General features: G+C 37.0%; 2 protein-coding genes across 8 annotated transcripts in view; one reads left to right on the top strand and one right to left on the bottom strand.

Annotated features, from left to right (window-relative positions):
• Positions 1–7662, top strand: part of LOC121738017 (serine/threonine-protein kinase Genghis Khan) — a 44263-nt gene extending 36601 nt beyond the window's left edge. For 4 of the 6 annotated variants that reach the window (XM_042129824.1, XM_042129823.1, XM_042129821.1 and 1 more), the window contains 7 exons: positions 351–444; positions 896–1028; positions 1721–1796; positions 2906–2975; positions 3460–3559; positions 6181–6263; positions 7282–7662. In XM_042129824.1, coding sequence (XP_041985758.1) covers positions 351–444; positions 896–1028; positions 1721–1796; positions 2906–2975; positions 3460–3559; positions 6181–6261 — 554 coding nt within the window. In that variant the 3' untranslated portion in view covers positions 6262–6263; positions 7282–7662. The remainder of the gene's footprint in view (positions 1–350; positions 445–895; positions 1029–1720; positions 1797–2905; positions 2976–3459; positions 3560–6180; positions 6264–7281) is intronic. The other 2 variants (XM_042129825.1, XM_042129819.1) reach the window with 1 other exon arrangement.
• Positions 7663–9448: 1786 nt separating this feature from the next.
• On the bottom strand, positions 9449–24089 carry LOC121738036 (thioredoxin-related transmembrane protein 1-like). 2 transcript variants are annotated; one of them, XM_042129850.1, is made up of 7 exons: positions 23928–24089; positions 21474–21641; positions 20807–20981; positions 19658–19849; positions 19274–19342; positions 18614–18750; positions 9449–9495 (listed from the first exon to the last, which is right to left on the bottom strand). In XM_042129850.1, exons 1-6 carry the CDS (start codon positions 24077–24079, stop codon positions 18658–18660), a joined length of 849 nt encoding a protein of 282 aa, XP_041985784.1. In that variant the 5' UTR covers positions 24080–24089; the 3' UTR covers positions 9449–9495; positions 18614–18657. The 2 variants fall into 2 exon arrangements, with proteins under 2 accessions (XP_041985784.1, XP_041985783.1); XM_042129849.1 differs by lacking the exon at positions 9449–9495 and having other exon boundaries at positions 18488–18750.
• Positions 24090–24478: the final 389 nt, after the last annotated feature.

The raw sequence follows: 24478 nt of genomic DNA, 5'->3' as shown, positions 1-24478 counted from the left end.
GAAAACACATTTATCCAGCGTGGAATTCGAACTCACGATCCAACAGCTCTAAACCACTGGACAACGGAAGCGTTGAAGTGAAGACGCGATATGCCAAGTACTCACATACGGTTTTGCTCGATAGTTTTACTCCAAATCGAGTAATAATTACTGTTTGGACAAAACTGACAGCTCGAAGGCTCTCATCGAGCCAGCTTGATGGAATTAAATGTATCGACTTAGAGTAAAACTATCGGGCAATGCTGAATGTGTGGATGAAAGTCCGAGCCGCGGGTTTTGCTCGACGCTATTGCTCGATCGAGCAAAACCGTATGTGAGTAATACAATCATCTATTATTTACCAATTTCAGAGGGACCATTAAGCGTCGAACCGGCAACGTACGGGACGAACAAACGACGTTTCTCCGTAAGAGAACACCAGGCGATAGAAGCGCATAATAGACTGTAAGTGTATACCGAGCTATATTGAGGGATAGTACCACAGAATTCTAATCTATACGTGGGAGAGCCATGCTTCGGCACGAATGGGCCGGCTCGACCGGAGAAATACCACGTTCTCACAGAAATCCGAGTGAATGAGTTTACCGCAGGCCCAATCCCCTACCCTAATGACTTCCCTACCCTCCAATATTCCCTTCCCTCCCCATCCCTAGCCTATTCCCTCTTAAAAGGCCGGCAACGCACCTGCAGCTCTTCTGATGCTGCGAGTGTCCATGGGCGACGGAAGTTGCTTTCCATCAGGTGACCCGTTTGCTCGTTTGCCCCCATATTTCATTTAAAAAAATCAAAGTGATTGAGAACGTGAGTGAGAATTGTCAATTTATTTTGTTCCACCTAGTAGATTGGTGCTCTAAGTTTTATAAGAAAAACTTAATTTTTTATCTCTCATTTTCAGGTCCGAACGTCGCTCGCGTCTCATATCGGCGCCGACGAACTTCGCCCACGTGTCGCACATGGGCCCCGGCGACGGCATCCGCTCGCAGCGCCTGCTCGACCTGCCCACCACGCTCGAGACCGCTGACGACCAGGTACTGACCCCGCCCAGGTGCTGACCACGTCCAGGTGTGAGCGACCAGGTGGTGACCGCGTCCAGGTATGAGCGATCAGGTGCTGACTACGTCCAGATGTTAACAACCATGTGCTGACCACGTCCAGGTATGAACGACCAGGTGCTAACCACGTCCAGGTGTAAGCGACCAGGTGCTGACCACGTCCAGGTTTTAGCTACCAGGTGCTGACTACGTCCAGGTGTAAGCGACCAGGTGCTAACCACGTCCAGATGTGAGCGACCAGGTGTTGACCCCGTCCAGGTGCTAAACATCTCCAGGTGCTGACCCCGTCCAGGTATTTATTGACTGCGTCTAGGTGTTGACCCTGTCCAGGTATTGACCGCGTCCAGACGTTGACCCCATCCAGGTGCTGACCCCGTCCAGGTGTGAGCGAACAGGTGCTGACCACGTCCAGGTGGGAACGACCAGGTGCACGATTCTCGTGCCTTGAATGTGGCTTTGGTCGTAGGCCATCACATTCATTCATGATCTGCGCTCGAAATAATATCATATCATTTGGTTACTGAGAATGCAATCTCCAGTTCTACTGTACAATTTTCCTCCAATAATAATACATTTTTTACCAATAATAATAAGCCATGTTATATTCTGTGATTTAAAGAAAACGACAGAGTTTTTCTATTGTGCTATAATACACATATAATTTTCAGCAGTACAGCGGCAGTCAGAACAGCAGTAAGCGGACGTCGCCGCTCACTATCAACCATCCGACGGGCTCTTATAACGGTAAGGATTTTTTTTTTAAATGAAATAAGGGGGCAAACGAGCAAACGGGTCACCTGATTTAAAGCAACTTCCGTTGGCCATGGACACTCGCAGCATCGTAAGAGCTGCAGGTGCGTTGCCGGCCTTTTAAGAGGGAATAGGGTAATAGGGGAGGGTAGGGATGGGAAGGAAAGGAAAGGGAAGGGAATAGGGGAGGGTAGGGAAGGGAATAGGGTAGGGGATCGGGCCTCCGGTAAACTCACTCACTCGGCGAAACACAGCGTAAGCGCTGTTTCACGCCGGTTTTCTGTGAGAACGTGGTATTTCTCTGGTCGGGCCGGCCCATTCGTGCCGAAGCATGGCTCTCCCACGTATAAAGGGTTTGTCTATATTGAAATACAAAAAGAGTGTGAGTACAGCTACGAATAATGAAAACTAATTTATTTATTTATTTATTTATTTATTGGCACATCAACAGTTTATAGGAACATTCATTTATACTTAAACTAATTACAATAAAATATCACATTCTGTCCTACTTACTAATAATAGATGTGAAACATCGTTTTTGAACATAATATAAAGTGACACAAGTTAAAAATAAAAATAAGCTAAACTATTTCGTATCCTTAGCTAAGTCCTTACAATGAAAACAAAAATCTGGTAACAAAAATAATAGTAAGTAAGTAATAAAAATAAAATTGCAAACAAAAATTGTTAACTTAGAAACTAAATTAATAAAGAAAGGATATCAGTTCTCCTTATTTTGAAATATATATTTTTTTAAGCTTACTCACTTTATCCGTATTGACATCAAAATTTTGTGTTTGCAACTAAGGAAACGTAAATCTCATACTTCAACCGTTTTGAATTAGGTTCCTTTTCGCACACTAAAATATGACTATGACAATAGCAACGAAACACTAACACTCTTTACAAAATAAAGCCGTTGACATGAATTGTCACTTCTATATTTACACAAAATTGTGTACCGAATACATGCATAAAGTATGCATGTATTCGGGTCACATTTTGTAGACTCGTGAACAAATTTTTTGACACAGTTACTCTTTCTTAGTTTTTATTATTCGTAGGGCTCAGGCTTAATTAATCTTAAAAATATTTTTCAGGGTCGTGGCGAGGCCGAGGTCGGGAGGGGCTTCCGGAGGCGCCCTCGCCGCCCCACCGCGCCCTAGAGAGGTAATTGAAAACTAAAGTGCGGTCGCAGAACACCTGCAAATTCGTACCATAACCGATGGCTACTAAGAGCCAGACCACACGACGCGTTAAAAATAATGTTTTTCTGATGTCGTTTTAACAACAAATACGAGAAACAAAAAGTACTTATAGAAAGAAAATTTAGTTTATCAAGAGTTAGGGGACATATTTACAATTCTTTCTCAGTTTATCTGTATTTTTAATAAGGGGGAAAACGGGTCACCTGATGGAAAGCAACTTCCGTCGCCCATGGACACTCGCAGCATCAGAAGAGCTTCAGGTGCGTTGCCGGCCTTTTAAGAGGGAATAGGGTAAGGGAGGGTAGGGGATTGGGCCTCCGGTAAACTCACACGGCGAAACACAGCGCAAGCGCAGTTTCACGCCGGTTTTCTGTGAGCCCGTGGTATTTCTCCGGTCGAGCCGGCCCACGTATCAATTGATTGATTGATATTGATTGTTTGTCTAGATCGATCGGCGGCGGATCGGCCGGCAGTGGTTCCCTACTGGAGCGGTCGATGACCCCGCTCTCTCTGGGCAGCATGAGCAGCCTACACGACGTACTTAAGGTGAGTTCACATGTGTACTGGCGGCTTGTGGAGGTGTTTATTTGTTAGATTTTTTAAAAATAATTTTGAGTTATATTGAAGGTTATGTTTACATTAATGAAGATATAAGTTGGTGATGTAGACGTTTTATAATATTGTGGGATATGTGTGGCTGCCACAAAGGAAGATCTTCCGACCGAGCGAGGTGTGATGCTCGATCAAGCCGGAGCCCACGTGATACATCTCAGCTGTCGTATACAGTGTGTAACAAAAATAAGTGATAATACTTTAGGGTGTGTACAAGTACCTTGTAGAGAGTTCACTGTGAAAGTGGCAGCGCTGAAAGACGAATATTTTTCTTCACTTTTGTATGGGCAAGAGTCCGAGCGTCACGAGTTTCCCCATACAAAAGTGAAAAAAAAATTCGTCTTTCAGCGCTGCCACTTTCACTGTGAACTCTCTACAAGCAACACGTACACACCCTAAAGTACTATCACTAATTTTTGTAACATCCTGTATATACCGACGCGCTCAGAAAACTTCGATAGCGCGATGCAGGAATGTGTTGCTAATTGCGGGTACCGCCACAATATAACATACTCATTTTTACCCTTATAATTTGAACAAACCTCTTTCTCATATGGAAAATATATCTGGCTATACGGTATACCACATAATATATATTAGTAGTACCAACAGAAGTCTCACTAGCGAAACCCGTTTAAAGAAATAACGACTCATGTTACGATAATATTAAGTTCAAATTCCGACCGCGCAGTGCTAGGTGCCTACAATTATATTCACCTACATGTCCGCTCTCTGTCTATCGCGTAGCTCGTACCTTTTCTGACGAAATCAAGGTTTTCGCCTTTTAGAAAACAAAATATTCTTTTTTAATTATTATTGGTATGAATAGCAAACCTTTTTATAGTAATATAAAATTTTAGTAACCCAACCTATATTTTATTGTAGTTTTATATATTCGATTATAGTGCAGGAAACTTTTACAATTTAAACATAGTAACTTGTGTTTATTTCTGTGTAGTTTGAGCGTTTCTTTGTATGAAATTGGTTTATTTGCTATGTTTGTAAATTGTATAGTTTTTGTATTTAAATACCTTATTCAAATACATATTTCATTGGCCTTTCTTAATTGTTCATTTTATAAGATTTACAAACGATTTTGTCACAGCGGTTAAATCTCTACAAGGCGCAGGTTCGGCCTCATATGGAATATTGTTCTCATCTCTGGGCAGGGGCGCCAAAATACCAACTGCTCCCTCTGGATCGTATCCAACGAAGGGCTGCTCGAATTGTTGACTGCCATAGTGTTTCAAACAGCTTGGACCCCCTGGAATTACGCCGAGATGTAGCTTCACTCTGCATCCTCTATCGGTTGTATCACGGGGAGTGCTCTGAGGAATTGTTTTTTTTTTTTTTTTTTTTTTTTTATGAAATAAGGGGGCAAACGAGCAAACGGGTCACCTGATGGAAAGCAACTTCGGTCGCCCATGGACACTCGCAGCATCAGAAGAGCTGCAGGTGCGTTGCCGGCCTTTTAGAGGGAATAGGGTAATAGGGGAGGATAGGGAAGGGAATCGGGCCTCCGGTAAACTCACTCACTCGGCGAAACACAGCGGAAGCGCTGTTTCACGCCGGTTTTCTGTGAGAACGTGGTATTTCTCCGGTCGAGCCGGCCCATTCGTGCCGAAGCATGGCTCTCCCACGTATAAGTAATTGTTCGGAATCATACCACCTGCAACTTTTCGCTATCGTCCCACGCGAAAAACATACCATCCTCATCACCTTGATGAGTGGCAGTCTTCCACAGTGCGTTTTTCGCGTAACTTTCTGCCGCGCACTGTAAAACTCTGGAATGAACTGTCACCAGCAGTATTTTCAGACCGATACGACCTGCAAACCTTCAAGAAAAGAGCGTATTCCCTCTTAAAAGGCCGGCAACGCACCTGCAGCTCTTCTGATGTTGCGAGTGTCCATGGGCGACGGTAGTTGCTTACCATCAGGTGACCCGTTTGCTCGTTTGCCCCCTTATTTAATTTAAAAAAAAATCAGTATGATGAATAAAATTCCTCTATGATCAGTAAACAGTAGATACGCGACGAAAAATCTTGCGCGTGCGTCACCACTCACCGCTCGCTTGTGAGTCCCTACTGATTGGCCACCCGCGGGTGGTACTTACAGTTCGATACCTATTCTCGCGAGTGGGACAGGCCTGGCTATACTTAAAATCCACATTTTTTTTATATCCAATCATTTACCCCGTCTTGTTCGTTTTTCTACAAAACCTCCATTTATGCAGTACTGCATAAATGGAGGTTTTGCATTGCATTGCATTTTGTCGCTTACGCCCTTTCCATTTTTTGCTGTTCCATTGCTTGTTTTCTACGAGAGCCCGGGCCGGCCTCTCATAGAAAACAAGCAATCTAAAACATATCCAACACGGTTTTTTAACGTGGCCTCACCTTAAAGTAATTTACAAACCTTGAATGTAAATTAGGTAATGAAGAGGTAACAAACAGACATACTTTCGAATTTGATTTGAATTTTGAGATGATTGAGATGATTTTGAGATGAATTTGAAGATGATTTCTATGTCTCTTGCCTATTAATAAGTGGCGCAGCTCTGTCCGCAGGTCGGCGCGGAGCCCGAGCAGTCGGGGGACAGCAGCCCCGGCGCTTCGCCCCCACACCCGCATCCGTGAAGGTGAGTACACGCTTCGGCGCGAATGGACCAGCCTGGGTGAAGTAGGATGATGGTTTTGTGCCTATGATTCATTTTGGAGGTTAAGCGCGACTAGCGACCTTTTTTGGTATTTTTTTTATAAAATAAGGGGGCAAATGAGCAGACGGGTGATGGAAAGCAACTACCGTCGCCCATGGACACTCGCAACATCAGAAGAGCTGCAGGCGCGTTGCCGGCCTTTTAAGAGGGAATACGCCCTCTTGAAGGTTTCTAGGTCGTATAAGTCCGGAAATACTGCTGGTGACAGTTCGTTCCAGAGGCTTGAAAGAGTAAAATGATGAGTTTGTGACTCTGATTGACTGACAAAAATGATGGAGTTTGAATTTCAGATTTAAAAGGCCGTTGAGTATGGTCAAAATTGAAACAACCATATTGTAAAGTATCACTTAAATGACGATTCCGATTATAGCGAGTGACAGTTTTTTCGAGAAGATACAATATACAAGTGAAAAAATGTAGGTGGCGAATCCAAACTGTGTCATTTCGATTATATCGAAATGACACGGTTCGGGCTAGGCCACAACACTGCGTTGCGGCGTCGCATCGCAAAAACAAAATCGCACAGAAATGCGATGCGTTGTTACAACGCAAAAATTTCATCGGAAATGTCGCTGACGCATCGTTAATTTTCACGATGCGTGCTGCGACGACGCAGATTTTTACGATGCGACGCCGCAACGCATTGTTGTGGCCTGGCCCTTTGGAACCTAGAACAATGTTGGCATAATTATGATATATGTACCAATAACCAACTTAATACTTTCATAGTCCACCATAGAAAAGCAAAATCTAGTCCCTCAAGTCCACTCCAATTATTTATTTATAATGGATTATAAAGATTATTGATATTTTTATATGCTTTTTTCATTATTTTTTCTATAGAATTCAGTGCCAGTGCCAATGCATCCATTTGGATACATGGACTCCACGGTAACCACGTTTTCGTTTATAGTGTTAATAATATGTTTAACTGTTTCAGAACAATGTCAAGCGCGAACTGGAACCTGGATCTGTCTCGGTTCTACGCGTGCTTCTGTTAGAACATTTAGGAGATCGTCAACATGAGTGGCCCACCGCTATGACCACAATAAATAGTGTGGGCTGTGGCCCACATCTAAGGGCATACTACAGGTTTATAGAAACCAAACTCTTACGCTCTAACAAATACAAGGTGTAACAAAAGTAAGTGACAATACTTTAGGGTGTGTATGAAACCCCCGTATCGAGTCCATTGTGAAATTAGCAGCGCTGGAAGAGTCACTTTTTTTTTCTTTTGTATGAGAAAATTTCCGTCGCAGGAGCGCTCTTGCATGGACACTTTGTATGAACAACGATATCAAAATACTACGTTCTAATTCTATGTGTATGAACACAAAAAAATTTGCTCTTTTAGTGCTGCTACTTTTACTTAGTTTTGTTACACCCTGTATACATGTGTAAATGACAGCATGGCATTTCATTGGGTTATACAGTCGCGTTTAATGAGATCATTAGTATAATATCTAGTAAGAAGAATAAAATAAAGTATACCTTGCGTATATCGCATTTGTATAATAATTTATATTCGAAATTATTAGACTAGGTTTGACAATACGAAATAACTTAACGTTTAGAGAGAAATAATGGGATTTTCGTTAAAATCTCCCAGCATACAATTGAATACATGAGTGCATGAACCGGATAACTAAAAATTTGAAAACTTCAGTTTTTTTTTTTTGCATAAATTGAAGCTTTAGGACGGGGAAAATGATTTGAAATAAAAAATGTGGATTATATGTAAGTATAGCTAGATATATTAGCTAATTGAGTGGGTAAGTTACAAGATTTGATCAATTTATGAATGGAAAAAATTAGTAACTGTTCTTATGTTGTAAAATGTTAGTTACCGGCTTCTTCCACTCATATCTTCAATTGTGCGAGTGAGAAAGTATGAGATTTTAACTAGAATTAAACTTCGCATTTAATGTTTGAATAGATAGAGTAACAAATTTATGATATGAAGAGGTTATATCACTTTTTTACTATACTCCGTACTAATAAAGGTATACTGTATACAGCACATAAAGTTAATATACCTAGCGGAATAGAGCAACAATCTCGAGCTGTCAAACGAAACCGAAATTGGTTTACATCTGTGTGTAAAAATATGTGTACGTATACACTTACACAAGCATGATTGAACATGAATTCTATGAGATTAAATTGTCAACGTGCGGCACGTGCCGACTGGACGTCAAAAAAAGAGTGCTGCTGTCATGTATCACACGTCTCTTTTTACCACGCAGTGACATCTCGCTTGCTCAGGCCTTTGTTTCTCTATTCCGCTAGGTATATTAACTTTATGATACAGCATATAACTTTACAAGGTTGTCTCTCTGTCAGTCATGTCATTTTTCCAACGTGGCAGATAAAGACATGTAGATTTTACATGGTTGTTCGCTTTTGAAGTATTTTTATTAATATGGAGGTCTTAATTTCAACTTTGTATTACACACGTTTGAAAATTTATAATCTCTTTATGAATATTATAATTATGTATGTATATTTGAGTCCTATGAGAGATGACTAAAATATCAGGTAGATATAAAATATGATTCCTTGCTAATGTTATAAATGTGAAAGTCAAAATTTAGTTTCTTTCACTTTAAAAAACTACTGAACAGATTTTAATGAAGTTTGTTACAACAGTAACTTAGACGCACATAGGTTACTTTTATCACAAAAAAAAGTCATTATCAACTTTTAACTGACTTCCAAAAATGGTTGAAGTTATTTTCAACAAATTTTCATCCAAGTCAGGCGACAACTATATAGTCTCGGAGTCATTCTAGGTATAGTCAACTTTTAACCGACTTCCAAAAATTGTTGAAACTACTTTCAAACAAATCTTCATTAAAGTCAGGAGTAACACGGTCATCTCTCAGTCCAAAATACCTTCCATTTGAGATAATAACACGATGTGGCTTCTAGGTCAATTACGGGCGGGTTTTTCGTATTTTTCCTACGTGTCTAAGCACACTATGCCGAAGTTCCGCGGCGGAAATTCCGCACGATTACGTCAGCAATGTCAAACGCATACAATATAACGCGGCGTAATTTCGGCATGGGGCGTCATCGGTAATTTAAAATACGTTACAGGCGGAATCAAGCCGAACTTCCGCCGCGGAAATTCGGCATGGTGTGCTTAGACACTATCTCTTACGCGAGCGATTGTACACAACTGTGACGTCATACATGTGGTCGAACCCTGTATAGGTATTGAAGTTCCATATGAAAGTTTAACTTCTTTTCATCAGGCGATTATTCCGCTCGTTGGTTGCTCGATTCTGGTTTGTTGCTAAGAATTGCTCGCGTAAGAACGGCTTATGTTGCAAGCTTTGTATTGTAATCTCATTCTAATCTCAATTTGTAACTATTTTTGAATTGTTAACTTTCTATTTAATCTTTTTTAGTACTTTGTTCTGAAACAATTTAATCTGAATATAAACAATAAGATGAAACTCCAATAAAATGTCATTTTGTAAATAAGTGACATTTGTATTGGTAGAACAATAGGTATAATCTTTGTTTACATTTAGAATAAGTTGTCTCTGAATGAAGTATTCTATTGACTGTATCTCATTAGTCGTTTTAGTACAAAAATCTCTTATTTTGATATTTAAAAAAGATACGAACTACACCCATATATTTTGTAAAGTTTGAATCGCTAACGCAAATACTGTATAAATGCTTACGCTAAAGCAATGGAGGCTTGGGAGTCCATTTTTAGGGGTTTTTATGGGGGTGTTTGATAACGTAAAGGGGGATTTTGGTAAACGTAAAGGAGGATTTTGTTAACATAAAGGGGGATTTCATAAAAATAAAGGGGGATTTCGTTAACACAAAGGGGGATTTTAATAACAAAGAGCTAGAGTCATGAACGTTAAAATTTATAAACTTAAACCCACATAAAGCGTGTATATAAAATATAATTACACTGCCATCGTTAGATTTTCGGTTAGTAGCCATTTTGATCCAGGGCATGTAGTCAAGTTGCATGCAATAATTTTGAAAGAGAAGTTATCTACTCATGATGCGTTTTGTTAGGCATAATTGATATCAAACTTCCAAATTATTGAATGCAACTTGACTAAGAGCCCAGTTACGAGAGATTTCGACCAATTTTTTACGTACATTTGGTATGTTTACGACGATGTAATTTTATATAATATTCGTACGTAGATATTGTATAGCGTCTTCCCATGAAGAAATTTTCGCTTCGATATGATAAAAGAGGGTTAAAGTCTTGAATTTTGTGTATTTAGGGGCTTGTAAAAGCGATTCATAGCTGAAATGTATCTTTATTTTATTGGCATAATATTTGAGTGTCTTATGGATTTTTTATTAGGTTAAACATACAATTCAAAACCTTAACCCCAAAATGATATTATCCCAAATATTCGGGATGTAAGTATTAATTCACGATATTGTGAAAATTTTATTGTAATTTAAGTTAATTTTAAAAATCTAGTCTTGTTTGATTTTGTGTTTTTTTTTTGTAATTAATTTAAGTATAATTTAGCAAATTGAGATTTTAGCGTATAATTATTTTGTACCTTCCGCTTTTTAACATCCAAAGATCTGAACGATTAGCTTAAGAATCGAACTGACTTCTTATTGGTATTTTTAACCCCCATAAAAAAGGGGTGTTATTTTCTTCAAGTACTCTCTTGCTTAAAAAAATAGAATTCGATTTACAAATCTGTTTTAAAAAACAAAAGAGAAAAATATTTTTAGCAAGGGGGTTAAAAATATGAAAATCGTAAAGGGGGATTTTTGAGACTTGGCTCCCCCTTTTTTAATTATTTGTACTTTTACGCCATATACGTTTAGAAATAGAGCAATAAATAAATATTATTTCGCAAAAGGGGGAATAATAAGTCTACAAATCCTCTGAAAATATTATTGTAAAAATATATCAATTTTAAAACGTATTTTTTGCTTTGACTGTAATTACTATTTCGTCACTAACAGTTTTTTAGTAAAGTAACAATGACAACATATGCTCATGACGCGAATAAACTATAATATTATGTTTTATTATAATATAAAGTTATATGAAATGTATGCTAAATTATTGCTCTGTAGTCGAGTAAAAGTTTCAAATATTTTAATGGTAAACTTACGGCCGCACGGAGAGAGATTTTAATACTTAACTTCGATTGAGGATTTTGACACAAACTGGATACATTTTCTGACAAACATTTTATTAAAGTTAGGTAATTATTGAATTCTTCTGAGCACAATAGACATAACTACCAGTAGTTCGACTGCAAAGAAACGGACAGGTTTCAATATCTGTCAAATTCGTCGGGTTTCACTAGGATTATGAACGGAATCTGCCTCGCGCTTGCTGATATAGGTAATTTATTTTGAAATAAAATAAAGATTTCAAAATTGGATTCTGACAATTTTAATCGCATGCAAACACAAACAATACGACCAAAGAGGAACACGTCCAGCGAATGTGTCATAGTTTTAAATTCGTAGGTAACAAGTTAACAACCTTAGCGACGATTTTCGTCATAATACGTCAAATTTAAAAATTTCAACATCAGCTCTAAGTCGGCATACTCTATCATTCTGTCTACTCTGTTCTGAGTATGGTCAATGTAAAAAAAATATGAGCTCTTTGACAGAATGTAACTCCTTTATGTAAAACTTATTTACACAAAGGTTGTTAATTATCTATACCTATATATAACAATGGATTTTCAAATGTGTTAGTCGCGCTAAAACTCGAAAACGGCTGAACGGATTGGGCTAATTTTAGTCTTAAAATATTCGTAGAAGTCCAGGGAAGGTTTTAAAGTGACACGAAGTTCACCGGGACAGCTAGTTATCATTAAAATATTTGGATTCTCCGCTCATATGCTTGCAGTATACTTTAAAATGTATGTAAATGGCATTTATTTAGTCGGCTCTGAGAAGTTATATTGTTACAAAGTTCCATCTAGAAATGTGTAGTCTTTTATATTTATACTGTGTACATTTCAATGTGAAAGTATTTTGTTCTCTTGGGCAAACTATCTTTAAAATATTTTGGCGTAAATTAATAACATCGTAGTTTAATATATTTTGTAGCTTCTTCTATGCGAAAATTTTTGTAATAATATTAAATTTATTTTCAGTACGTAGGGTAAATGACTAGTACATTGGACAGCACTAGTCATTGGACAGAGCATAAAAACACAATATTTATTAAGGTTGCTTTAAAAACTGCCTGTTTTTTTAAGTAATAGAACGCCTGATTTTTAAGAAAAACTGGTAGTTTTTAAAACAACCTCAATAAATATAGTGTTTTTGTGCTCTGTCCAATGACTAGTACTGTTCAATCACTAGTCATGTTCACCCTAATAATTATGTTTTTTAACGAAAGTGCACAATATAAATATGAATATTTTAACAAAATGCAAGTATACCATCTTTATAACACTTTGTAAACCTATAATACTAAAAAACTGTACGCAGGTATGTTTAACCAAAACAAAATTATATTTTTAGATGAAATCAAAATATGTAGACAGAACTTTGTCAAACAAAAACTTAGGCCGGTTTTTAAGTATGTAGCTATGCCATATTACCTGGCCATACATACACAAGAACAAACCTTCCTTTGTAAGGCGTAGTTTAGCCGGCCTCTGTTAATTATAATTTTTGATTTGGTGGACTTAATTATTATAGGTTTACTATAAGATGTTATAAGTTGGAGTATAAACGAATGACATAAGCTAAATCGTATCTATGTACTATAGATTTTTAAATATAGGTTACTTTGTTTTTCTAAACTTTAAAAGTCAATTAAAAGTATTTTAAAGTGTTTGTAATATTATAAACATGAAGTCCTTGTAACTAACCTTTTATGTAAAAAATCTTTAAAACAAAGTTGATTTTTTTCAAACACTATTTTTTTGTGACATAATGTAATCAAAAAGTTTAGAAAACACAAGTCCTATATTTGTAGATTGTTAACAGCTTGATGGATTTGATTTTTGGCCTCGGGTTTAAAGAAATCTAGAATTAATTAGATCTCAAAAAAAATGAATACTTTGTAAATAAATGAGCAATTTTAAAACTATTGGTAATCCTTCGATAATATTATACAGTATGTTTTATTCTAATTTTAGAATTTCTTTGCTTTGTATATGAAGTGTTCAGGGTAAATTCATTTACAGGGGATGTACGGATGTTTCAAGTTAGCTTTTATTATCCAGAGTTACCCTGTATAGGGTAACGGACGCGTTCAGAAAGATTTGATGTTAACTTAATTTTTATTCAATGAAAATTTTGACAAACTCCATATTACCGTTTTGTCAGACACTTCATTAAAGTTATCATTAGGGCCACGACACACCCGAATGGCAGCGGTGAGGCGAGCACTCATATGATTTTAAACTTTATCTTCATTATTGTAATACCTATTATCGCGGCCGTAGAGCAATTCCAAACACTAAGGGCGGCCGGCCCTTAGTGTTTGGAATTGGGTAATTTAATTTAACGTTAATTTGGATTATTTTGGACTTACCCTGTTCCGGAATTTACCCTGAATTTTATTTATAGCATAATAAAAAATCTCTAATATTCTTAAAATTAAGATATTATATTTATATTATTTTAATTATTCTTATATTATTTGATCATCTTTATACCCAAGGCTTGTATGAGGCGTTTCAGTTTTTAACTGACTACTATTAGACTAAACCTTATATTCCCTATACTGTGTAAAATCTAAATTATTGACTTATATTACAATTTATCTTAAAGTTTCATGTAAATAAATACAAATTTGAATAATCGCACGACTTTTTTTTTTTAAAGCTGAAGTACCAGGAGCGCATAACGTATGAAGAGGTGTTTGCGTTCAATTTTTTCGGCCTACCCACTAATTCTAAGATTTTTCTTGTGACTACCCCAATATTTTGTTTCAATTCTGGAAAATTAATAGGATTGCCCATTTGTTTTAAACTATGAAGTACCAGGAGCGCATAACTTTTTTGACCTACTCATTCTAAGATTTTTCTTGTGACTACCCCCAATATTTTGTGTCAATTCTTGTGAATTGACAAATTATTAACTCAAAATATAAGGCCAATAGTATACCTCAATGTTTTTTACCTTACATTAAAAAAAGCGTTTCAAAAGAAAAACACATTTTATAAATAATTTTATTAAGCATATCACTAGTTAGTTACAGTATTGAAAGTCTTTTTACAAGGCAGTTTTGTAAACTACTTTACAAACCATAAAAAAATCGAAACTTACTGTTTTTGAATTTGAAAATAAAAGTTATAATTTACTTCAAATAAAACTCATTTAGTTTTGTACTAAAACTTATACCATTGGCGATATCATGCAAAAACATTATAATATTATAAAAACACAAACAACATTTATTAAAATTACATTTTCGAACAATTAAAATTGTTTAACATTGAATTTCTTAAGACTTTAGGTTAAACCTATTTATTAATATTTCAAAAATTGTTTTTGTTGATTCCAACATCATAGACATAATATTGAATATTGATATTAAAATTATGAATATAAATAAAACAATGATTTAGAGGTTCGTTAAGTTAAATAATATATTCCCCAGCCTTCTATTCGTCCTTCGTTCCGTCCAGATTAATTTTGATCGAAATATAAATTAAAATTGAAAGGCGACCAAATTGAGATGCCATGATTGTAATTTGTATTTCCACGATGAATAATTAAGTATATATATAAATAGAGACATTGGGTATCATTTTTACCATTCTCAAATTTACATTTAGATTTAAAATATATCTGAACAGAAGATACGGATATGAAAATTGGAGATTGTAGACGCAATAATTATATTTGCACAAAATATTGCAAGAAACATTCATTTACAATAAGTCACAAGGAATGTGAACAAAATAATACTCGTGTGAACTAAACCTAGGACGTTTTGGTGCGTAAAATATTCAATAATAAAAGATAGAAGGGTTTAAATATGACTTAACTTTAATGGAAGATTTGTACCGTCGAAGAAATTAATTTATAGGCAGATGAAAGACTCACATTTGGTCAGATTATGTCAATTCAATGTCAAATGTCAACTGAGTTTGATATAACACGGTCAAATTGAGTAGGTCCGCCACTGCCTATAAATCAATTTTTGCAATAGTAGGTACATAAACTTCATATATCGTCGTTGCGCCTGCCAAATCCTGTATGTTTCAAGTCAAATTTTCAGGGGTAAACAATATACTATTGAATGACGATTAGGCTGTCAAAAAAAGTGATCACATTTTCTTTTTTTCGTAGCAATGCACGGCTATTTTTGTACATATAAATTATTCTTTTTTTTTCACAACACATGTTTTGTTTCTTTAGAATATTTTATTTTTTATTTCTAAGTTTTTTTTTTTTGTTATTCTTGTCTGTATTTTATAATGGTGGTGTTTTTGTTACGATTGAGTTTGATAAATGATTCTTATTCTATTCTAGACTTTTAACTTATTGATAAATCCATCAATCATTCAATAAAATAGTTTATTGTCTACCCCTGAAAGACTAAAAACACATACAGGATTTGGCAGGCGCAACGATGATATTTTCTGATAAATGTCATAATTTAATGATGACATTAAATTAAAGTTAAGTAGTCGTTTAAGAATCTGAGTGCGGTCGTAAAAGAAGCTTCAATGAAAATTGAAGAAGTCTTAGGGCCGGGACACAAAAACACGATACGACGTCGTAACGTGCCACGATACACGGCACGACGTCGCGTCGTAGATACTCACGTAGAAATTCCAAAATGACGCATCGTGAGTTTCTACGACACGACGTCCGCGTCGTGCCGCGTATCGTGGCACGTCACGATGTCGCGTCGTAGTTTTTTACGATGCTCGTCGTGGATTCCCACGACACGACGTCGCATCATGACACGACGCCGCGTCGTGGAACGACACGACGTCGTATTGTGTTTTTGTGTCCCGGCCCTTACCATTGTAGAAACTTCTAACATTGAGTAAAGATGTAGTATAAATAACGATTTACAATATAATAAAAGATAGAAATAGAATAAGTGCTAATTCACCAACGTTGGAGTTAATCTTTAACTACTGTCTCGGCGCCCCTTTAGGCAAATTTTTTGGGACCTTGGTGTTGGCGCCCTTAAAGATGGCAATTTGGCGCCCCTAGAGGATGGCGTCCGTGTGCATTGCACACATTGCACATATGGTAGCGTCTGGTCTCACTCTTAAAAAGAGATGCCAAAGAACAGGGTGAAATTGGTACTTACGAGAAATACGTATTTAGTATAAATGCATGTTTTGAGCTGTGTTATTGTATGGTATGCATAAAGTTTTGTCATAATACTATCAGAGAAGTTGATTCCTAGGACCTAAGTAATTTGGTCGCGTTAAGTCAAACCCATCCGACCGATCACAGCTAACATGACAATGAGTTTCTAAAATACTAGAGTAGCAATGTCTTACAAAAGATTCTCAGAAATGCGTAACCACTTTTTTGTTCAAAAGACAATGTCAAGTCATATATTCGATATGTCATTATGTATGTGAGATATGCCTGCAGGCATCTTCGAAGTGGCAACGCGTTGCTACCGTAAACTTCCAATCTAGTTACGTTAGTAACATAGAATATCATTGTAACATGATCCGACCAAATGACGTTGGTCTGTCAACTGTCTAGGAATCAATTTCCTCGATGGTACATTTAAATCAGCTATACTCAACCAGCGACCCGTCGGGACTTTTCAGTGACCCAAGTTAAATCATTTTGAGATTCACACCCACCGGCAAAATAGAGCGAAGTCGTTGTAAAAGTATAAAGTATAGAAGAACGTTATATTTTCAACCGCAAAAAATGTTGGTTTATGGGTTGCGGCCCGCGACACCAAGACCAAAACGTGTTTATGGGCCGTATAAAAAAGATTGAGTACCACTGATTTATCAAGATCTCATATTTTTTTTGTTTACGTACATTGAAATAACATCTCAAATTTTTGAGTATTATTAAGTATTCTGTAATTTCTTAAACTAGCTTACATAGTATGTAAACTCAAAATACATTTTACTCAATTTTATACTGACTAAATATGACATTACATACTTCATCTGAGATAGTCAGAAACCTTAGGCATCCATTACACGCTCATGCAAGCGACAGTCATTCCGTCAATCATGCATTATGTTTGACTGATGGTGACTGATGGACTGACGAATGGTATTAGACGGTCACTCAATTCTCTTCAGTTTTATGTCAGTCAAAGCCAAAATTTTCAACGTTCTAATTTTTTTCCTATTTTGTCAGATGTCAACTCATTCAAAATTCGTGACTGATGGTTGCATGAATCAAACATCAAGATATCCAGATTTTCGTCATTCAACTTCATGCAACCGTCTGTCACGCTCTTACACGGTAGGTTATCCATCAGTTACAGCCATGACTGTGGTAAAACTGACAGCAAAACCTACCGTGTAATGGATGCCTTAAGCAAATGGTTTTAGAAACAGAAAATTAGAAAATTGAAGAAATAAATTTTAAATTAAATGTTACGTGAAATTACTATGAAAACTAACGGTACACTCAAAGGCAACTTAAATTAAGTCGTACTCAAATCTCTTCCATGTCTAGCTTAGGCCTACTTTTTAGAGATGAACGAAATGCATAATGACCAAAAATACCAAATAGATAGGGAAACGCTCAAAATGGCGAAGCGTTTACCCGTGTATAATGTTAAACAGATTATTATTATCATGTTAGATAGTTGTAACGACGTTGCGTCGTAACAACGCGTTGCTACATCTGCGTTGCGGCGACGCGTAAATACAAGACTGTAACAACGCAGAGCGTTTACCCTTCGTTCGTTTCAAAAAAACGCTTTGCGACAAGACAACGCAAATTGTGTCGCCGCTGCGGCAACACAACGAAGCAACGGTCGCTTATGTTTTATACGCCTCGTTTTTTTTATAAACCGACTTCAAAAAAAGGTTATCAATCGAACACGTATGTATGTAATGTTTTCAGAACTGCCCAGTTTTCGTATTTGTTAGTCTATCAGCGTCTGAACAAAAGTGTATGTATGTTTTTAGGTTTGCGTTCGCATATCTCCGGAACTACAATTCTGATTTTGGTAATTCTTTTTTGTTACTAGGTATTGTTCAACTTAGGGAATACTGCAAGTTTCATCAAAATCGGTTCAGTAATACTATTATGACATGCAGGGACACTCAGCGAGTTTAGTAATACTTAATTTAAGAAACGTTTTAGTATTGAGAAGTTATGTTTGGTCAAACATTTTAACCGACACACAAGAGAGAGGTATTTAATCATCCTTCCGGGGCCGCCTCTTGCGTACTTCTGTCTTCTCGGCTTTCGGCTTGTCTCCGGATTCCTTCTCCTTATCATCTTCTGATGTCTGAAAATAGAAATACACATTTTAGTGTTTAAACTTCAAATAAAACACGTCTGGCACTCGGCGACTGCCGCGATAAAGCAATTACATAGCATTTTTATCAACTTATGCAATTATAATTCGCATACGTCTAGTCTAAGTAATTTTGTATTTTATACGTGGGAGAGCCATGCTTCGGTACGAATGGGCCGGCTCGACCGGAGAAATACCACGTTCTCACAGAAAACCGGCGTGAAACAGCGCTTGCGCTGTGTTTCGCCGAGTGTGTGAGTTTACCGGAAGCCCAATCCCCTACCCTCCCCTATTCCCTTCCCTACCCTACTCTATTCCCTTCCCTACCCTATTACCCTCTTAAAAGGCCGGCAACGCACCTGCAGCTCCTCTGATGTTGCGAGTGTCCATGGACGACGGAAGTTGCTTTCCATCAGGTGACCCGTTTGCTCGTTTGCCCCCTTATTTCATAAAAAAACCCTTGAATTAAATTTTCTTGAACTAAATAACTGTTAGGTATATAGTCAATGCTTACATCACTTGGAGAGTGCTTCTCAGCATCGCTGCTGGCCGCGTCGTCAACGATATCGTCGTTTATTAATTCCTGAAAAGTAAATTTTTTAAACCAGCCGTTTAGATGCTATAAGGTCATCGACAGACACGTCAAACTTTTATCATCCCTCTTTTTCCGTCAGGGTAATATTTATAATAATATATGTATATAAATATATGTAGTTTAAAAAAAAACTAAAAAAACACCATTGTTTTCTTAAATTTTAACAAATTATTGGATTGTCATTGGCTCCTAATACATATGCAAAGACTACTGGAGATAGGTAAAAAATATGCTCAAAGATTCCATTACATACGTACAGCCCAAGCTTATAAAAGCATGTCAAAAACATGGCTACAAGCATACCTCATCATCCTTGCCGCGTAGTTTAGCTTCCTCCTTGCTCACTTGGACTTTTCTCGGTGGGTACAGCATGTCGATCGCACAGACTAGCATCAAGCCGAGCAGTGCTCCCATGAAGATGGTCGCTAGAGCGAACAGCAGGTAGGAACCCCAGGTGGGCAGCCCGTATGTCTCCATTAGCATGTTGTGTACGCTCTGTAAAGAGAGAATTCTTAGGTTAGATTCATACTAATACCAGCTAAAAGACGAGCTTAATCTTTAAGGCAGTATTTTTATATTTTAATAGTAACCAAACCTTGACCGAACGATGATAACACATCTACATATCAATAAAAAATTACTGTGTCAAAGCACAAATCAATAGGCGTGATCATGGGCGCCGGCAGGGGGATGCCAGGTGGTGTACTTGCACCCCTTGGGAATCTCGGGATCAACAGGAATTATTGAAATAAAAAGCCGCCTGTAACCCTATAACCATGCCGTACAAAGATAGTTCGTAATGTTTCGGCACTATATGTATTCTGTTGACGTAAATAGACAGTCACTGTTGTTCGTTAAAAAGTTTATCCGTAAAGTGTACCACAAAATGTACAGGTTGTGGGATATACTAGGGCTCGCTTAGCTCGCACTGATTATTATTATTGCGAAAGTATGTCTGTCTTTCTGTCTGTTACCTGTTCACGCCAAACTGCTGAAGCTATTTTGATGTAATGTTATAGATATACTTTGAGTCCGGGGCTAGGACATAGGATACTTTTCATCTCGGAAGAATGTACGGTTCCCGCGCGATAAATGAATTTTGGCGCAACGGAGTTACGGGAGTCACCTAGTTGTCAATTATAATATTAGTTTTTTTTTATAGTCGCGGAATGCTTTAAGATCACTTTGAAAGTTGACACCAATTTTGTTTATTACATGGATTTTGTGGAAACTTTGCAGTAATATAGGCTACATTTTACACCACGCGCTATGAACTGAAGTCCACGCGAACAGAGTCACAGGCAACAGCTAGTAATCTATAGTGTTAGTCGCGCTAAAACTCGAAAACGGCTGAATGGATTGGGCTAATTTTAGTCTCAAAATATTCATAGAAGTCCAGGGAAGGTTTATAAGTGACAGGAAGTATATAATTAGATATCAACATGCACTTACTCGTAAAGCCTGGCTGAGTTTGAAGAACTGAGCGACCAGTCCCATCTGGATAGAGTGCGGGGCCTTCCACGATGGTACGGCCTCCGTCTGCTTCCACCGAGACCGTTCAACATACTCCAGCATGGAGTCAACGTCGCGAGGACCCTTGTATTGACGGAACTCGCTGTCTTTGACGCTGGAAATAGATTGAAATGTTATAAGGAAGGTGTGTGATGAGGATGTGACAAGACAAAAGCAGTGAAGCAGTTGACTAATTTGTATGACGTAAAATTAAAAAGTTTAATTATAACTATAGACAGACTTTTATAAAAATCTGTAGTAAGCAAACAAATAGACAATGTTTGTTTCATCACAACCTACTGAACAAATTTTAATCAAATAATTTGGCATGATAACAGTGTAGGATCTTGATATATGCATAGTCTACTATTGCCTCCAAAAATAATAATCGGCCAAGTTTGAGTTGGACTCGCACACAAAGTGTTTCATACCATTACAAAGGAAAAAAACAGATAGATGGACAGACAAAGAAGTCTTAGTAATATGGTCCATTTTTTACCATTTGGGTACGGAACCCTAAAAAGTAGTGTTTCCGTGGAATACCATGCAGCTTATCTAGTTACTAGGTTTTAACTTAGGGTGAAACCAGCTACTAAAATATACTCACTGGAATATAGTAGGCAGAGCCGTGACCATGAACCGTCCGCTCAGCCCCGGTGACTTAGTGACATCCACCGCTGCCGTCTTGAGGGGCATCCTGCGGGCTTTCGACCGCTGGGAGAGCTCCCTCCAGGCCGGTGAGAGCGCGTTGCAGGCCGGACACCATGGTGCGTAGCTGGAATTTGAAATGAGGAAACTCTCTTCACACTCACTCCCGTCTTTCAAGTTTCATATGCCAGGTGAAAAAGGACGACGCGGATTCATCGCTGAATTAGTTGTTTCTCAATAACTCGATAAATATACAATATTTTAAAAATCCGCTAGGTCGGTTTCTCAATGATATAATTTTATACAATGTGTTAAAATATTAACTTAGTTCAATGCACGGTTATGGCAATATATGAAAAATTCGTAAAAATTAGATGCATCTTTGTGATTTTTTCTAAAGAGAAAATTTTAAGGTATCATGTTTTTGCTCAGATCAAATTCTTGGAAATATAATGTATTATCTAATTTTAGAAAATTAAACAATTCGGGGCTTATTCTCAAGTATAAAAATGAATTATAAAATCGCAAATTATGGGTTAGTCGCCCCCTTAAGAAAAACACTGCTAAATATTGCTATTGCCACTTGCCAGTTGTGTATCTGTGAAACAACTAATATGACAGTTGTGTAGTGTAGCAGACCATATAGCTCATAATCCAGCGCAGGGCTATTGAATTTTTGAGACATATACAAAACATATAAAATTATGTCAGTGGGGCTTAGGCCTAACCGAGCAAAGATGTTCCTTTGAGGTGCCCAATCATATTCGTACAGAGGAAATTGTACCAATTTTTATGTGTTTGGTATACAACCACATGTAGACTGGTTTTAATTAAAAGTTTGAGAGCCGCTAACATAAGTAAATGTTATTAATAGCCATGTAGTCTTCATTAGTCATATGTGCAAGGTCAACTCACAAATCTGTTAGTATTTTGCATAATGTGGGCCGACTTCCTCTATAGACTACGCCTTACAAAATACAACCTAAACAAGTGCACATAATATGAAGCTAACGTTCAAATGTGGGCGAAGAGTTCAGTTTGAAAAGTATGTTGAATCATCAAGTAATAATTAGGTTTTTCCCAATCCATACTAATATTATAAATGCGAAAGTGTGTCCGCCTGTTACTTCTTAACGCCCAAACCTCTGAACCAATTTTGGTGGGTATGGAGATACTTTGTATGGGAAGGGACATAGGATACTTTTTATCTCTTTAAAATGTAAAGCACAAAGCAGAGTTGGGGGAGTCACCTAGTTGCACATCTATACTAATATTATAAGGCAGAAGAGTTTGTTTGAACACGCTTATCTCAGGAGCTACTGGTCCAATTTTAAAAAATCTTTCAGGGTTCGGTAGCCCAGTTATCGAGTAAGGCTATATTTTATCACGCTAAGGCCTAAGACTAATAAGAGCGAAGAAATAGAGGAAGATGTAGAATAAACGGGGGAAATAATTTGAGAGGGCTTATCTCACGAACTACTAGAGCATTTTTTCTGTTACTTGGATCAGATAAGAAGTAGACCACGTGAAGGATCGTAGGCTTTTTTTTGTGGACTGATTTTCTGTGAAATATCGGACGAAGCCGCGCGGAATGTTTAGTAAATAACATAATGCAATTTGTTTTCAATACTTGTTTAAACAATACATCAGATACCATTTGTTTTTAAATTCCAAAGAAACTGTAAACACCCACAAAACTGCCATTAAAGAAGAAGAAGAACTGTAAACACTATTGTTTTACAGATAAGCAAAATTACTTGCATATTTGTACTCAATTTTGTTATTAAATGCAATAATAATATAATACAATATACATATAACGGATATTAAATTAAAGAAAAATAATAGTTTTGCTGTAGAAGTCCCTAAAATGACAAGATAATGAATATAGAATTTTCTACAGACAATATGGTATAGACTGAACTATCAGTAATATCTTTAAAGAACTTATTAGGTTGTCTGTAATAATTTATTACCCAATCAATACTTTTTGGGCGATTGCCAAATCCTTGTATTGATAGTATGGTAGGTACCTAATTAAAATATTACTATTGTCCTAAGTTCCTTGGTTGATGACATCTTACTAGAATAATATTATGCTAAGTACCTACGTAAGAACTTGTAAGAACTGTAAGGGATAAGTAAATACTAATTAAATTAAGACCTTAACAATGGCAAGTATGCGTCATACCAAAACGGTTCTTCTATGGACCCTAGGCGACCTTCTAGAGTTTAATGACCTTTTCTAGGAAAAGCATAAACAAAACATTCACGATCTTACGAGTCATACACGAAAATACAAGATAACAAGATCAAATTAGTGATGAATAAGCAATTAGTAAGAAAATTATAGTTTTGGTTGGCAATTTTAGCACGTTTTCCGTGGATGCCGAAACACCGGTCTCATACTTACAATTCAACCATCCATTCGCCATCGAGGATTTTGGTCCAGTTGTCTTCATCTAATTCGATGTTCGCACTAGCTAATTTCGTAGAACAACTAATAAAAATTAATGTAAAAAATAAGAAATTGAACACTTGCGGAATCTTGGTAACGCGCGCCATGTTTGATTTTTGTTTACTGTGTTACCAGCAAGTAAAGTCTTGACTCTTGAACTATCTGTGCTCTTGAAGTTAAAAGTTATGTTGCCAAATGTAATAAACTGTAAACAAAATATTAAATAAGTAATGAATGTTGTTTTGATTATTTTTAATTAATTGCTAAAATTAATAATTTTAATTGTGAAATAAAAATAAGCATCGAAATTTTATACCTAACTATTAAAAATTATTTATAACTATTAAAAACATTTTATAATTTTCACACTAGATGTCGCTACAAACAACATGTTAACATAAGCATAAACTAGATGGCTCTGCTCACCAAAACAGAATAGATTCTGTTTCTACTGACTAGAGTCTAGATGTCGCTAGCTGTATAAATGGTTTTGGATCAATGAAGTT

Source organism: Aricia agestis, chromosome 22, assembly GCF_905147365.1.
Source record: "Aricia agestis chromosome 22, ilAriAges1.1, whole genome shotgun sequence".
In the NCBI taxonomy this organism is placed as follows: domain Eukaryota; kingdom Metazoa; phylum Arthropoda; class Insecta; order Lepidoptera; family Lycaenidae; genus Aricia; species Aricia agestis.
Note: the sequence above shows the minus strand (reverse complement) of the source record. Positions and strands in the feature narration are given on the sequence as shown.